Genomic DNA, 13,400 nt, shown 5'->3' with positions numbered 1-13,400 from the left:
GTGTTTGATTTACAAATTTCACAGGTCTCTCATTAGGTGAATATATGTTTATTATGCTCACTGGTTCTTGGTCTATCTTTCCTTTGAGCATTATATAGTGCCCCTCCTTGTCTCTTGTTGTGGCCTGTATCTTGAGGTTAATGTAGATGCCTACCCGCTTTTTTTGCGTTACCATTTGCTTGGTATATTTTTCTCCAGCCTTTAATTCTCAACCTGTTTTTGTCTGCAAGCTTGAGATGAGTCTCCTGGACGCAGCAGATCGATGCATTATGTTCTCTGAGCCAGTCTGTTAGCCTCTGCCTTTTAATGCCTGAGTTCAGGACATTGATATTCAGTGTTATTATATCAATCTGTGAACTCTGTGATGTCATCTAGTACCTTTTGTTTTGGATATTTTCCTATCTACCTATCTTGTCCGCTTGTGTGTGTGGTTTGTTTGCCTTCTTTCCACTATTGAGCTGATGCTATTCTGGGGGCTGTTTCTTTTTTGTCGCCCTATGGGTGGAGTTGTTCTATGTGATGGTTTCTTATTTGCCCTCAGTGTGTGTGGATCTTCTGCCCCTACTGGATGGGCAAGGATATTTTGTAGTGTTCGGTTTCTTTTTATGTATGCTTTGAGGTTGCCCTTGTCTGGGAAGAATCTTACTTCTCCATCTATCATTATAGAAAATTTGGCTGGGTAAAGTATTCTTGGGATTGCGTTGTGTTCCTTCAAATTTTGGAATATGTTACTCGATTCCCTCCTCTTCTTCATCATTTCCGCTGATAGGTCTGAACATACTCTTACTGGGGTACCTTTATACGTGACTGTTTGCTTTTCCCCAGCTACTTTTATGATCTCCTTTACCTCATACTTGGGCAATTTGACAATTATGTGTCTTGGTGAATTCTTGGAATTCAGTCTGACTGTTGTTCTTTCAGCCTCTTGAGTGGTTGCCTGCTTTTCATTTATTAAGCTGGGGAAGTTTTCCTCTAAGTATTCCCTTACTACTTTCACTGTTGACTTCTTTGTTGTGTCTTGTTCCGGTAGTCCAATTATTCTAATATTGTTTCTTTTCATAGCATCTGACATGGTTCTCAAGTTTTCCTCAGATAATTTGATTGTCTTTTTTGACTGCTTTTTACATTTGCTGAGGTCTGCTTGGTTATCCTCTAGGTCACTGGTGCGACTCTCTGCCTCCTCAAGCCTATTAGCAAGGTCTGTCAATTTGTTATTGCATTTTATTTGATCCCTTAACGCTTGGATTTCCCTTTGGTACGTTGCCTTTATATCCTCTATCATTTCATCTTTTTTTCTGCATTACTTCCCTCCTATCCTTTATGACTTCAATAAGGGTTTTGAAAATGTCTTTTTGTGGCAGGTCAATATCTGCTTCTTCTATGCTCATCGTTAAGTTCATGACTTCTTCTGGCCTTGTATTCTGTTTCTCCTGCTTTTTCTTTGAAGCTGTTAGAACTGGTTGCTGTTTATGTGTAGTTTTAGAGGAGCCTGGAACCATCTTCCTGAGTCAGTGAGCCCTGGGGGGTTCATATGAGTCCTTCTATGAGGGGGATTCATATTAGTACTTCTATGGGGGATTCATATGAGTACTCTTGGGGGATTCGTATGAGTACTTCTATGAACTACCTGCCAGTAGCTATAATGAGGGGTTAGGCTATTGATTTAGCTTCCTGTGGTTTCACTCTTATCCTAGCTGTCCAGTATTCCCTTATTTATAATGTGTGTTGGATGTTCCTCTCATGTGACCCTGGTCAGGTTGTTGTGGGCCCACGATGGCGTCTCTTCTCTGGCCGATCTCAAAGTAGGCTTCATGGTTCTTGGAGCACCTCAGCTGGCCTGTTGTGTTTTCCTCTGCAACTGGAGTCCTGAGGAGGGTGTGTGGGTATACCCTCCCTGGTGTAGAGCTCCCTGGTGTAGCTGGCAGGGGAATTACCTTAGACAGAGAGATCGCCTTGGAGGTTGGGTGGATGATCCCACAGTAGCATTGAGCCCCACCAGTGGTGGTCAGGCATTTCCCCCAATCATTTGTAGGGCCTCAGGATTTAGGCTGGGGATGCCCTCACTATTTGTAGGGGAGAATCCCCTGCTTTTTGGTGTGTGGAAGAGGACCGGCATGAATTCACCAGCTGCTTGCCAAGCCAATAAATGCAGGTGGGATCTCCCACAGTTAGGCCTTCAGAGTTGCCCTAGGCAGATGGGAGTGGCCTGCAGGCCGCTAGGGCTTGTGGCAGGAAAGAGAGTGAAAAGAGAGGAAAAAGAGAGAAAGAAAGAAGATACAGGCTGCAGCAACAATTCCAAGCGAACCGACACCCACTGACACACACACAACTAAAATGCATACACGAAACAAAAGTGAAAACAGTAAAAAAATTTTAAAAGGAAACAACACAATAGGGAACCGAATCTGCTGAGGTTGTGGTAGGAAGGAGAGAAAAGCTCAGAGAAGATGAGAAAAGAAGAAAAAGTGAATGAAGAACACAAAGAAAGTAAGAAAAAAGAAAGAGAGAATTTTACAAATAGATTAAAAAATAGCTGACCCCATGCTGTGCTGTGTGTAGCACTGACTCGTCCTGTGTGCAGCACTGTCTTAGAGGTCAGGCTGCCCGCTGGGAGGACAGGGTTGCTCTAGGAAGAGTGTAGGGATCTAGGAACCAGCCATGGCATGTGAAAGGAATGAGAGGGAGAAGAGAGAACCATACAAGCAGAGAAAGAAGCAAAGAGAACCCAAAAAAGAGGAAAGAAAGAAAACGAGAAGAAAGGTAAAGAAGGGGAAAAAACCCCAACTTTCTTCAGTAAGATTGGCTGTGACGGTAAAGAGGGAGGAGAGAGAGAGGGAGGAAATACAGAATAAAGAGATAGCTTGAATGTGAGGCCAGAGGGGTTTAGACCCTGCCCCACAATGGCTTTGTTGCTTCCCTGCTAGATGGCCGCTTGTTTATCTTCAAGCCTTTAAGACCCCAGATGATATATCTTGTAATAGCTGGGCACCATCAGTTTTCTTTACATTAGCTCATGCACCCATTTTGTCTTCAGTGAACGTGTTGGGAAGTTGAGCATCACAGAATGCCAGGTTATCAGAACAAAGTGCTCTTGTGTTGAGAGAAGACTTGAGTAGAAGCCCAATGTCTATCTGTTGCCTTAAATATATGACCGATAAATATATGTACATAGACCTATATCCCTATTGTTATTTATTAATATATTTATATATGTACATGCCTATATTTATAGCTCTATAAATGTCTTTTGCCTCCTAGTTCTTTCCTCTATTTCTTTTTACTTTCCTCCTGTCCCACTACCATATTAATCGCTGTGAACTTCCTCTCAGCTACACTGCACTTCCTCAACCCCACCAGACCTTCTATGCCCTCCTTGCCATTGATTTTAGAGCTCTTGTTCCCTTGTCCCTGAGTTTGTTGGCTTCCCACTCCTCCCCCCCCCTCTATTCCCACCCCCTTATCCCAGAACCATTGGTCCCATTGTTTTCTCCTCAGGAGCGTTTATCCTGCCTATATTATATAGGCAACATCCTTTTCTATCTCTGAATTATTGGGAAATTTCCTCATTCCTCCACTGTAGGGTTGCATGCTATCCTCCACAAGCACTTCCCTCCTCTACTCACACGCTACATTGTTCCCCATTGCAGCTCAGGGGAAGAGGGAGAGCAAGTTGAGTTGAGGCTCCTATTTCCCTCCTTTCATTTTGGATTTAATAGTTTTAACAGATGTTTATTTTTTATTATGCTTTTAGTATATTTATTATTATGTTATTATGTCTATTTTGGCAGATCTATAATCAGTTCGAAGGCATTGGATTAGGCATGCAAAAACATATTTAAAACTAGATTTAGAAAAAATATACCCCCTAGTTTATCAAACTAGAAGTTGTTTGCTCATGGAAAATCGTTCGGTTAAAGAACATGCCTTTGCTGTGAAGAATGAAACATGACAAATGGGGTGCGATAGTTTATTGTGCCAGCCTGGCCGATAAACACAAGTAGGATTAACTGAAGAGCAGAGGGATAAATGGCTCGGTGAGCCTCATCTTGGTTGTTCTGTGCCTCAGTTTAAAGGGGTACACTACCTGTGGGATGCCTAGCCTGTGGACTGTGTCGCTGTCAGTTGAGGTCCCTTTAAGCCCACACGATTGGAATGTTCATCTCTGGAGCTGGGAATCGACAGTTGATGACAGTTGGGGACCTGCCTTGCTGTTTGCTGCCTGGATAGATATAGCCCAGCTCTCTCTACAGAAGGGGACTGGCAACTGGCGGCTCTCAAGCCTTAAAGGACTGCTAGTGTCTCACTGCTTTATAATTTAACTGTTAATTTCTTGTATTATCTACCTGTATATAATTTGACGGTTCATTTCTTGTATTATATATCTATCTTTATAAATGTATTTATATATAATTACTAGCAATCTGGTTTGTCTCTCTAGAGAACCCTGCCCAACACATGGGGCTTCATCTGCAATTTTGGGGGCTGAGGGATATAAGGGTATTATTTCAGGAGGAGAGTGTTTGGGCTGTGGGGTATGGGGGACTCCTGGAGGAGGAGAGTGTTTGGGCTGTGAGGTATGGGGGACTCCTGGAGGAGGAGAGTGTTTGGGCTATGGGGTATGGGGGACTCCTGGAGGAGGAGAGTGTTTGGGCTGTGGGGTATGGGGGACTCCTGGAGGAGGAGAGTGTTTGGGCTGTGGGGTATGAGGGGACTCCTGGAGGAGGAGAGTGTTTGGGCTGTGGGGTATGGGGGGACTCCTGCAGGAGGAGAGTGTTTGGGCTGTGGGGTATGGGGGGGACTCCTGCAGGAGGAGAGTGTTGCCGCTCGTAATGGGGCTGTGCCTATGGTGCGTGGGCCGTGGGCAGCAGTGTTAATGATAGCCACCCTCATTTTCAATCCATAGATTCGGTGTCTTCCCCTCCAGTTCGAGATGTTGGCATGAACTCTGCATCTCCCATATTCCCAAGCTCTTCCTCTGCTCCTGGCTCTGAGACCTCCATCTTCAACAGGATAAATGGTAAATATGGGAATAGAAGGACTCAGACCCCGAGGATGGCAACATAGAAATGCAAGCAATGCTTGACTGTTTGTATACATATTGTCTGACTTTGGAAATTCTTCTCCACAGGCCTCCAGGCTTTCCTTCGGCCTTACATGGCCTCTTCTGTCTTTTCTTTCTGGGTTCTCAGTTTTCCTCTGTGTTTTTTCCTATCACTCAGTCTTGTTTCATGGCATTGTCATCTCTCCATTCTTGATAGTGTTCTTTGCTTCCCACTCAGTTACTGTACCTGTATCTTCTCTATGAAAGTTATTGTAATGTTTCAGTTGTCAATAATGATATGACCCATCTTGGAAGTTTGATCTGTGTGAGATAAGGTCAGAAAGAGTAAAAATATAGACACAAAATATGTCTATGAGTTCACGCTCCCCTTGGCCTTTCCCAGATGCCCTTTCTCTTGCCTGGAGGCCTCTTTCATGATTTAGCATCTCTTCTGGATTGAAGAGAACTGGAGGCATGTCTCTAAATAACACAGGATTCTGTTTGGCTGTGCTCCTCCTTTTCAGAGCTGGCTTTGGATGCTTCTCCAGCCACGAAGTCTCCTCCCAGGCTGGAGGGTGATGCGACGGACGGCTCCTTTGCTAATAAGCACGGTCGCCATGTCATTGGCCACTTCGATGACTACAGTGCCCTAAGACAGCAGATTGGGGAGGGCAAACTGCTGGTGAACAAGTTAGTGTCTCTCCTGAGAACAGCTTGCAACTTCCCCAGCCTTGATGCACAGGGCGCACAGGTAATCCAGCTTGGGGCTCTTAGTGCACCTTTTCCTGGTTGCCCTTTCTTCTGAGTTTAGCTCCTTCTCCCACTGTAATTTAAACATCTCCTACCATGGCCAACACCCAACGGTTCATTTGTGTAGCCCAGCTGACCCTTTCCTCTCCGTCTCCTGTTTCCCCTGTGCACTCAGCTCTGTCACTGATGGAGCAGAGTTGATCTTTCCCCAGTGTAAATCTGTGCAGCCTCGTCTTCCTCCTTCGCAGAACATATGCTACGTGACCACATGCGTACGGTGCTGGGCTGAGTAGCCTGTGGTGGCATGTTCTCTGTTACAGTCACATAACCCAGGTCCATCTGTGGGCAGAATAAAGTCACCGAGTCGGAGGGGATCGCACCCATATGATCTGCCTGTGTGGAAGAGGCAGCTGTGGGGACGCGCTCAGCAGAGGTTCTCAGGGTGCTTCTCTGCAGAGAGAGGCCAGGCACTAATTGCTGTGCTGCCACAGCTTCAAGCGATGCTCGGATGTCGAAGGACACAGCACACCCCAGCGGGGAGAGGCCACATCTGAGTCAATGAACACCACTAGGGGCTATTGTCCGAGCGGCAGAAGTTTCTCTCTGTACTGTACAGGCACAGATGTGGGCACTCCTATGTACATGAGGAAGGAAGCCACACTGTCACCGAGGATGTCAAAAGGAGGATATGTTTTGAAGCTAAGTCCATTCTGTAGGTGGAGAATGACCTTCTAGAGATAGGGGGCAGGTACCTCAGTCCTTGAAGGCACAAGGGGTTCGGCCCAATCAAAGCTTAGAGGTGATTTGGGGAAGAGAAGGGGGCTCAAGGGGAAAAGGATCTGAGCATTTTAGACTTGATACTTGAGCGTCTACTAGAAGGTTAAAAGAGAGAATGCGTGACCTTGACACCAGAAGAACTAGATGGTGCCCAGCTACCATCACCAACTGCTCTGAAAGGGATCCCATCAGAAGGTCTTGCATAGAGTTGGAGAAAAATATGGAAAAACCCTCAAAATCATAAAAGAGCCCAGACTTAGTGGTGGGAAAGAGGATGGTAAATCCCTTGAAGCTTTGATCCTTAGTCCCCCTCCATCTCAGGAAACGAAAGCATCTGACATGGCCAGCCAAACTGCAGATGGGTCCACAAAGGGAACCGTAGCACCAGGGAGGGATGCACGCCTTTGCATAGTCAGCCAAGTGAGATCAAAGGGGCAGTGTTTACCCAAGGACTGTCTAGAGGGTTAAGAAAGGAGGAATGGAAAATGGGCAAGAGAGAGAGAAAGTGGGGTACATGATATGACATTGTAGGGATGACAATCAATGAGATGTAACAAAATGAGGGTGAAATGTTGGATGGGCAATGGATCTGCTCTGGTAATCTTCACTCAGTTCATGATTAAAAGTTTGAGAGTGAGCAAGCAAGCGAGAGAGAGAGACAGCGACAGATCGTGCGGGCTTGAGTCAGATGAATCCATTCAAGTCATTCTGCAGTTGGAGATCCTGGGTCTCCAGGTTCGGGGAAGGATTCCCAGTTCCTGCAGCCCCATGTGCTGGGTCTCATAAAAGAAGCATAGTCCCTGTGCTGGAAATTGGGCAGAGTGAGCATGCATGTCATCGACGCCCCCCTGTTCCAGGTGCTCAGCAGTGAGTATGCCCACGAGCTGCGGAGCGGCGCCCGTGCCCTGCACCACACCTTGGAGGAGTCGGCCTCCCTTCTCACCATGTTTTGGCGGGCAGCCTTGCCAGACACCCACATCCCTGCTCAGCTGGGAAAAGTGGTAAGAGGCCAGTCTCCTTTACTGGGTTAAAGTTCCACTCCTCTGTCCTCAGGCATCATCCTGTCCTCTGGCCCCCACTCCCTGAAGATCAGGAGCTGACCAGTGATCTGGAAATAAAGGCCCTCGGGGAGCATCCCTGGAGGGAGACCTCTGAGCCATGGGGGTTAGAGCCAGTGCAGATCTGAGGACACCCCTTCAGCTCCCATCCCGACCCTAGGGTCCGCGATCGGAGGAAAGGGGCAGGGTGTGGGGAAGGCAGAACCACAGAACCCTGGCACACTCTCACCTCCTGAAAGTTGGCTGGCCTGAGATTAAGGGGCCCGCTAATGCTTCCCCACCTCCTTCGGGCCCTCCCAGTGAAATGTGATCCACCAGGGCAGCATGAGCCCCCCCTCGTGGGGTGGCGTCCTGGTGGCGTGAGGCTGCTAACTTCAAGGTCAGCAGTTCGAAGCCACCTGCAGCTCTGTGGGAGAAAGCCAGGACTTTAAGCTACCCTTGTAATGAGTTAACAGCCCTGGAAACCCTCGGGATCTCTTTGACCCTGTGCCATGGCGTCTCTATGAGTGGGCCTCAGCTCGCCGGCTGTGGGGTTCATTTTGAGAATTTGTGATTGGAATCCCAGTCTATCACATACATTTGCAGGTCTGGGTCTGGAAAAAACCAGCCCCCTCAGGGTCCTCTCAGACCTCAGCCTTCCTCCCTTTGGCAGAGCCTCCAACAACCCTGTTCCAGGCTGCCTTGCCAAGCAGTCTAACTCCAGGTTTAATCTCAGAGACGTATGGGCAATGCAGTCATGCTGATTCTAGGGAGGAGCACTTCCGTTTTCAGGTTGGCGGAAACGCTGCTCAACTTGTAAAGCATCCTCAGGTCACGCATAATGTTCTGGAACGAGGCCAGTTTGACTTGTGTGAGGAAGTGAAAGGGGGCTGCACTGGGGTCTCCAGATGGGCCTTTCTGCCCTGGCCTAGAGCCAGGAGTGCAGGCCTGTGCAAACCCATATAGGGGCCGGCAGGCTCTCAAGATTCCCACCCGCCCTGGTCTTTGAGGTCAGGCATTGAAGACCGCCAGCTGCCTGGAGGGAGAAAGACAGGCCTTTCTACTTCTGGAAAGGGTTATGGCCCTGGCAGTCCCCGGGGCCAGTTCTCACAGGTTTACAACAGTTGATGAGTCGGCATCGACTGGGCAGTGAGTTGTTTTCAGCTTGGTCCTCATCCCAAGGTGTCACCAGCTGGGGGGCTTTCAGGAAATAGAGGGAGACTCAGTGCAGAAAACAATGAGAAGCTTGGGGAGTTCTATTTGGATTGTAAAGAGCCACCAAGCCAGGGTCCAGGGGCCTAGGGGCAGCGGGGTTGCTTGAGGCGTCTGTCCCTCTTCCCCAGGGAGAGTCCATGAAAAGAGAACTTCTGGAACTGAGAAGCAAACTCTCCCAACATGAGAACCTCCTGCAGAGCACAGCTGAGCAACTGAAGACTGCCAACCAGCAGAAGGAGAGCATGGAGCAGTTTATCTTCAGCCAGTGTGGGTACCCAGAGACGGGGACAGGGGGCCCCTCTAATGCTGCTGAAGAACAGCAAACCAGAGAAGCTCGGAGATGCCGGGAGGGAGCAGCCTGAACCCCCTTGCCCTCAGCAAGGGTGGAAGCCAAGGGCAGGGAGGGGCAGGGAAAGTGCTGCCCACGCATGGGTAGGCCAGCTGGTAATCTGCGCTGTGTTCGACCGCTCTGTTATTTCAGTGACCAGGACACATGATGTGCTGCGGAAGGCCAGGACAAACTTGGAGGTAAGGCACGACTGCCCGGGTCAGAAGCTCGGAGCCCCTCACCTTCCATGGTCAGAGCTGCAGGGGGTCCTGCGTGGGCTCTGACCTCTCCCTGATGCTGGTCATTTCTAGGAGCACATGTCTGCCCGCAATAGACATCCTTCCAGTTTCGCCCCCTCCTCCCAGTCAGCACCCCAACCCCGACATTTCTGTCTGTTCTCACATTGCTGTCTTCGCTTCTTTCCGTTCCACCGTCTCTTCTTTCTGCCAAGTCAGGAGGTGGGAGAAATGCGGCGCAATTCACACTTTAGGTCGGGGACAGAGAGGAGTTGAGCCTTAAGGGTTCTAGTGACCCCTGTGCCCTTGTAGAGATCAAGGTGCCACCTAACACACGGATTTCTGCGTGCAGTGTGGAGTGGAACCAACAGTTTCGAGTTAGTTGCTGATTATTTTTCTTAAGAAACATCAGCTAAGAGAGCCTTTGGGAGTCTTCTTGATCAGGAAGATTTGATTGAAACAAACAAGCAGACAAAAAAAATAACAACACTAAAAATGGATGCTCTGGGGGGAGGATTTCATAAGTATGCCAGATTGCCCCCCTACGTTGCCTTATTTTTTAAAATGTCTTAGCTATTCCCGAACAAATATTCTGAAGAAAAACTTGAGGTGAGTGAAATAATTTCAGTATCAGAAATGACCGCTTTTACCATGGGCTCAAAGCTATGCTGCCAGCAGTTGGGAAGGTCCCTAGATGTGTTCCTAGATTCTAAATTTATGGATTATAAATGTTGTAGATTATAATCCCTAGATTATGGTCTGGGAGATCATTGATACCCACAGCGAGAAAACTAGCTGGGCCACAATTTAAAGCTGCCTTTTTAAAATTTTTGGGCTAATTCCCTTTTGTTTTTCTCTGATGATTCCTTTCTTTCCTGAGCCTCTTTAGAAGAACACTTACAAGATTTCTTCTGTAAAGCCTTATTCCTGCCCCAGCAAAGGTAACCCAACAGCCTCAAGTCCCAGCTGGGCAGCTTCCTCCCCACCTTCCCGCCACCAGGGAAAGGGCTTGAGGCCTGGGTCCCAGCCCCGGAGGGTCACTAACTGGCTGCGTGGCTTTGGCTGGCCCCTTGACCTCTCTGAGTCTGCTGCCCCCCACCTGTAAGTCATGGGCCTAGACGGAGATGCTCTCTGCGCCCTGCCTGCTGTGACCCCTTCCTGGCCTCAGAATGGTAAAGTCGGCTATAAGCCTCACAGGCGGATGGAGGTCCTTGCAAAATGCCCTCTCCGTCCCACAACAGATGTGTCTCATGTGTGCATGTTTCGTGCTAAGCACTTCTTTTCCTGGGGGGGTGGGGAGGGGCGAGCTGACAAAGGCCATCATTTTGCTTCCAAGTGGACCGAGAGTGGGCAGGGCCTCTGGTCTGCGGTGGCTTGGAGCAGGGACATCACCAGCACAGAGTCCGGGAGGTGCTTTCCCTCACCCGGACACCGGCAGTCTCTCCAGTCCACAGCCCCTCCCCGGAGCTCATGCTCAAGCTCCTGGACCTGTCGGGCGCCCCAGTGCCCCTCAGCAGCGCCTGGCTGCATCCTTACTGCACCCTTGCCTCCTTTCTTTTTCTGCCTCCAGGTGAAATCCCTGCGGGCGCTGCCCGGCACTCCCGTCTTGTGACCCTTGCCTTCCAGGAGCCCTGTCGGAAGCGAAGGTCCTTTCAAAAGCAGGCCGGATGGGCCTGCCCCCGCTTTGTGCAGCTGTCTATCTCCTGAGGAAGGTCTGGGTCCACACCTGCAGACCTGGCAAGGGTCCTGAAGAAGTCCGATGGGTGTCTTGGTGAGGCGGGAGATGGCAGGAAGACTTGCCTGGCGTCCAGGAATCCCATCAGCCAAGACCCCCCTGGCCCAACGCGAAGCTAGACCCAGCTTAGTTTGCATGCAGGACGCTGCCTTTTGGAAAGAGCTAGAGCACATGGCAAGTCTGTCATCTCGGCAAACACGCATCTGCAAACGCTCCGCTCCGGAGAGTGGGCCCGAGTCCCGGCCCTGGAGCTCCTTGGGCAGTTCTGAAAACGCTGATGGGCGATAGTCGCCAAAGCCCTGCGCGTGGCACCCCACACCTGACCTGGACCCGCCCTGCCTCTCATCAGTCAGCACCGCAGTACCCGAGCGCCCAGAGAATACACCGAGGACGCAGTCCCTTGGAGGCCATCTTATGCTACGCACCCCGCCTCCCAGTTCTCCTCCTTCTGATGACCGTACCCCCCGATGACCCTGCAGACACGCTGCCCCTCCTGCCATCCCAGCTTCCCTGTGGGCAGCAGGGGCCTGCCGGCCAGCACAAGCCCACTGACATCTTCGCGGGAAGCTAGCCTGTGCTTGGGTTTCGAGCCTGGGTCTTCACCCACCGCCGCAGGGGGAGCAGCTGCGTGTACACATGTATGATAGATATTTATGTATGTTGCTACAGCCGTGCATTGAAGGTCGCATACCTGGCGTGGACGGGGTCGGTAAAAAGAGGTAAACAGTGGTATGGTGGCTATTAAAACAAAGGTGTATAAAGACATCGTTGTCCTTCGCCTGGCTTTCCGCTCCGTTTCTGCGCGGGTCCCTGGGCAGAGCAACCAGCTTGGGGGGAAAGGGACAGTGGTTCAGAAGCCCGCAGTCTGATGCTTCATGAGAAGAGTTGTCATTGTGTAAGATTTCCGGGACTGTAAACATGGAGGAATGAGTCTTTTCCCTGGGGCATGGCCCTTTCATGCAGTTCCTCATGTTGTGGTGACCCCCCCATCAAATTATTTTTGTTGCTATTTCATCACTGTCATTTTGCTACTGTTATGAATCAGGTGACCCCTGTGAAAAAGGTCATTTGACCCCCCGAAAGGGATCGCAACTCACAAATTGAGAACCGCTGCCAGAGGTGAACTGTAGGGATACTAAGAGTTAGAACCGACTCCCTGGCAGTGAGGTGGCCGGGCACTGTGAGTCAGACGGACTGGGGGCAGTGGGTTTCGTTTGGGGGTGGTGGGAGCCCTGCCGTCGTGTGGACAGTCAATGAGCTCAGCTGCTACCCGAAAGGCTGGAGGTTGGGGTCCACCCAGAGGAACCCTGGCAGAAAAGTCTGGTGACCTACTTCCAAAAGCATCAGCTATTGGAAACCCTACGGCGGAGTTGGTTCCACTGTGACCCAAGTGGGGTCATCATGAGCCAGAATCCAACTCTAGAGCAATAGTGGAGCAGAGAGCTGTGGAGTCGCAGCAGCTGCTTCCTGGCCTCCCAACCCAAGAGGCTTAGTCATAGAATCTGCATGGTTTACATAAGTACCCAGGTTATTCTTATGCAGGTGGGCTGGAGGTCACAAAGTAAAAAGAATCTTGTTCTATATTGAATAAAACTATGAACCAGTTGGTTTCACCTTAATTAAGCACCTTTTGTTGAGAAATGTATATGATGCACATTTCATAGACAATGACATCAACATCCTAAAATATTCCTTGGGGAAAAGTGTTTTCTTAAATAGAATTAAAATAGAACAGCCATTCTACAGTTTTTCTTAGGCACAATGAAAAATAAAACTAAACTAAAAACAATAGAAACAAAGTAAATTGCCAAAACCACCAGCAGAAAGATGCTCCAAGCCCCAAGAGACCAGACATGATGGTGAGATTAAGCACACTCATCATCTGCTTGTACAGTCGGTTGTTTTAAGTGTTTCCACGAGGGCCTTTGGCTGCCAGATACTGGGAAACTGCAGGCAGACACAGCTGGATCATGACTAGGCAGAAAGACCACTCGACTATTGTTTCATGATGAAGTAGGAAAACCTCTGTACCCATTCCCGCGATTCTTCGTAATGCTTACACTGCCAGGGCTTGGAATCCTTGATGCCACGAGGGTAAGTAAAAATGGTTCCCCTTCGTCTGTCCATGGGTTTGTTCCAATGAAGTGTGCTTAGCAGGTCCCTGCAGTCATCGGATGGCTGCAGAGAGAGAGACTCTCAGCAAGACCCTTGTCTCCTTAGTCGAGCCCATCAGTCTGCTCAGAAGGTTGCGGTCACTAGTTAGGGGGATCCCACTGGGGTG

At 49.3% G+C, this 13,400-nt stretch overlaps 1 protein-coding gene across 17 annotated transcripts in view; it reads left to right on the top strand.

Moving 5' to 3' along the window:
- Positions 1-11,868, top strand: part of PDE4DIP (phosphodiesterase 4D interacting protein) — a 213,515-nt gene extending 201,647 nt beyond the window's left edge. For 9 of the 17 annotated variants that reach the window (XM_075560261.1, XM_075560181.1, XM_075560190.1 and 6 more), the window contains 7 exons: positions 4,904-5,017; positions 5,566-5,792; positions 7,426-7,569; positions 8,949-9,087; positions 9,302-9,348; positions 10,274-10,325; positions 10,955-11,868. In XM_075560261.1, the coding sequence (XP_075416376.1) occupies positions 4,904-5,017; positions 5,566-5,792; positions 7,426-7,569; positions 8,949-9,087; positions 9,302-9,348; positions 10,274-10,325; positions 10,955-11,091 (860 nt within the window). In that variant the 3' untranslated portion in view covers positions 11,092-11,868. The remainder of the gene's footprint in view (positions 1-4,903; positions 5,018-5,565; positions 5,793-7,425; positions 7,570-8,948; positions 9,088-9,301; positions 9,349-10,273; positions 10,326-10,954) is intronic. The other 8 variants (XM_075560277.1, XM_075560243.1, XM_075560235.1 and 5 more) reach the window with 2 other exon arrangements.
- Positions 11,869-13,400: the final 1,532 nt, after the last annotated feature.

Source organism: Tenrec ecaudatus, chromosome 1 (genome assembly GCF_050624435.1).
Source record: "Tenrec ecaudatus isolate mTenEca1 chromosome 1, mTenEca1.hap1, whole genome shotgun sequence".
Classification (NCBI taxonomy): Eukaryota; Metazoa; Chordata; class Mammalia; order Afrosoricida; family Tenrecidae; genus Tenrec; species Tenrec ecaudatus.
The sequence above is the reverse complement of the archived record's forward strand: the minus strand, read 5'-3'. Positions and strand labels throughout refer to the sequence as shown.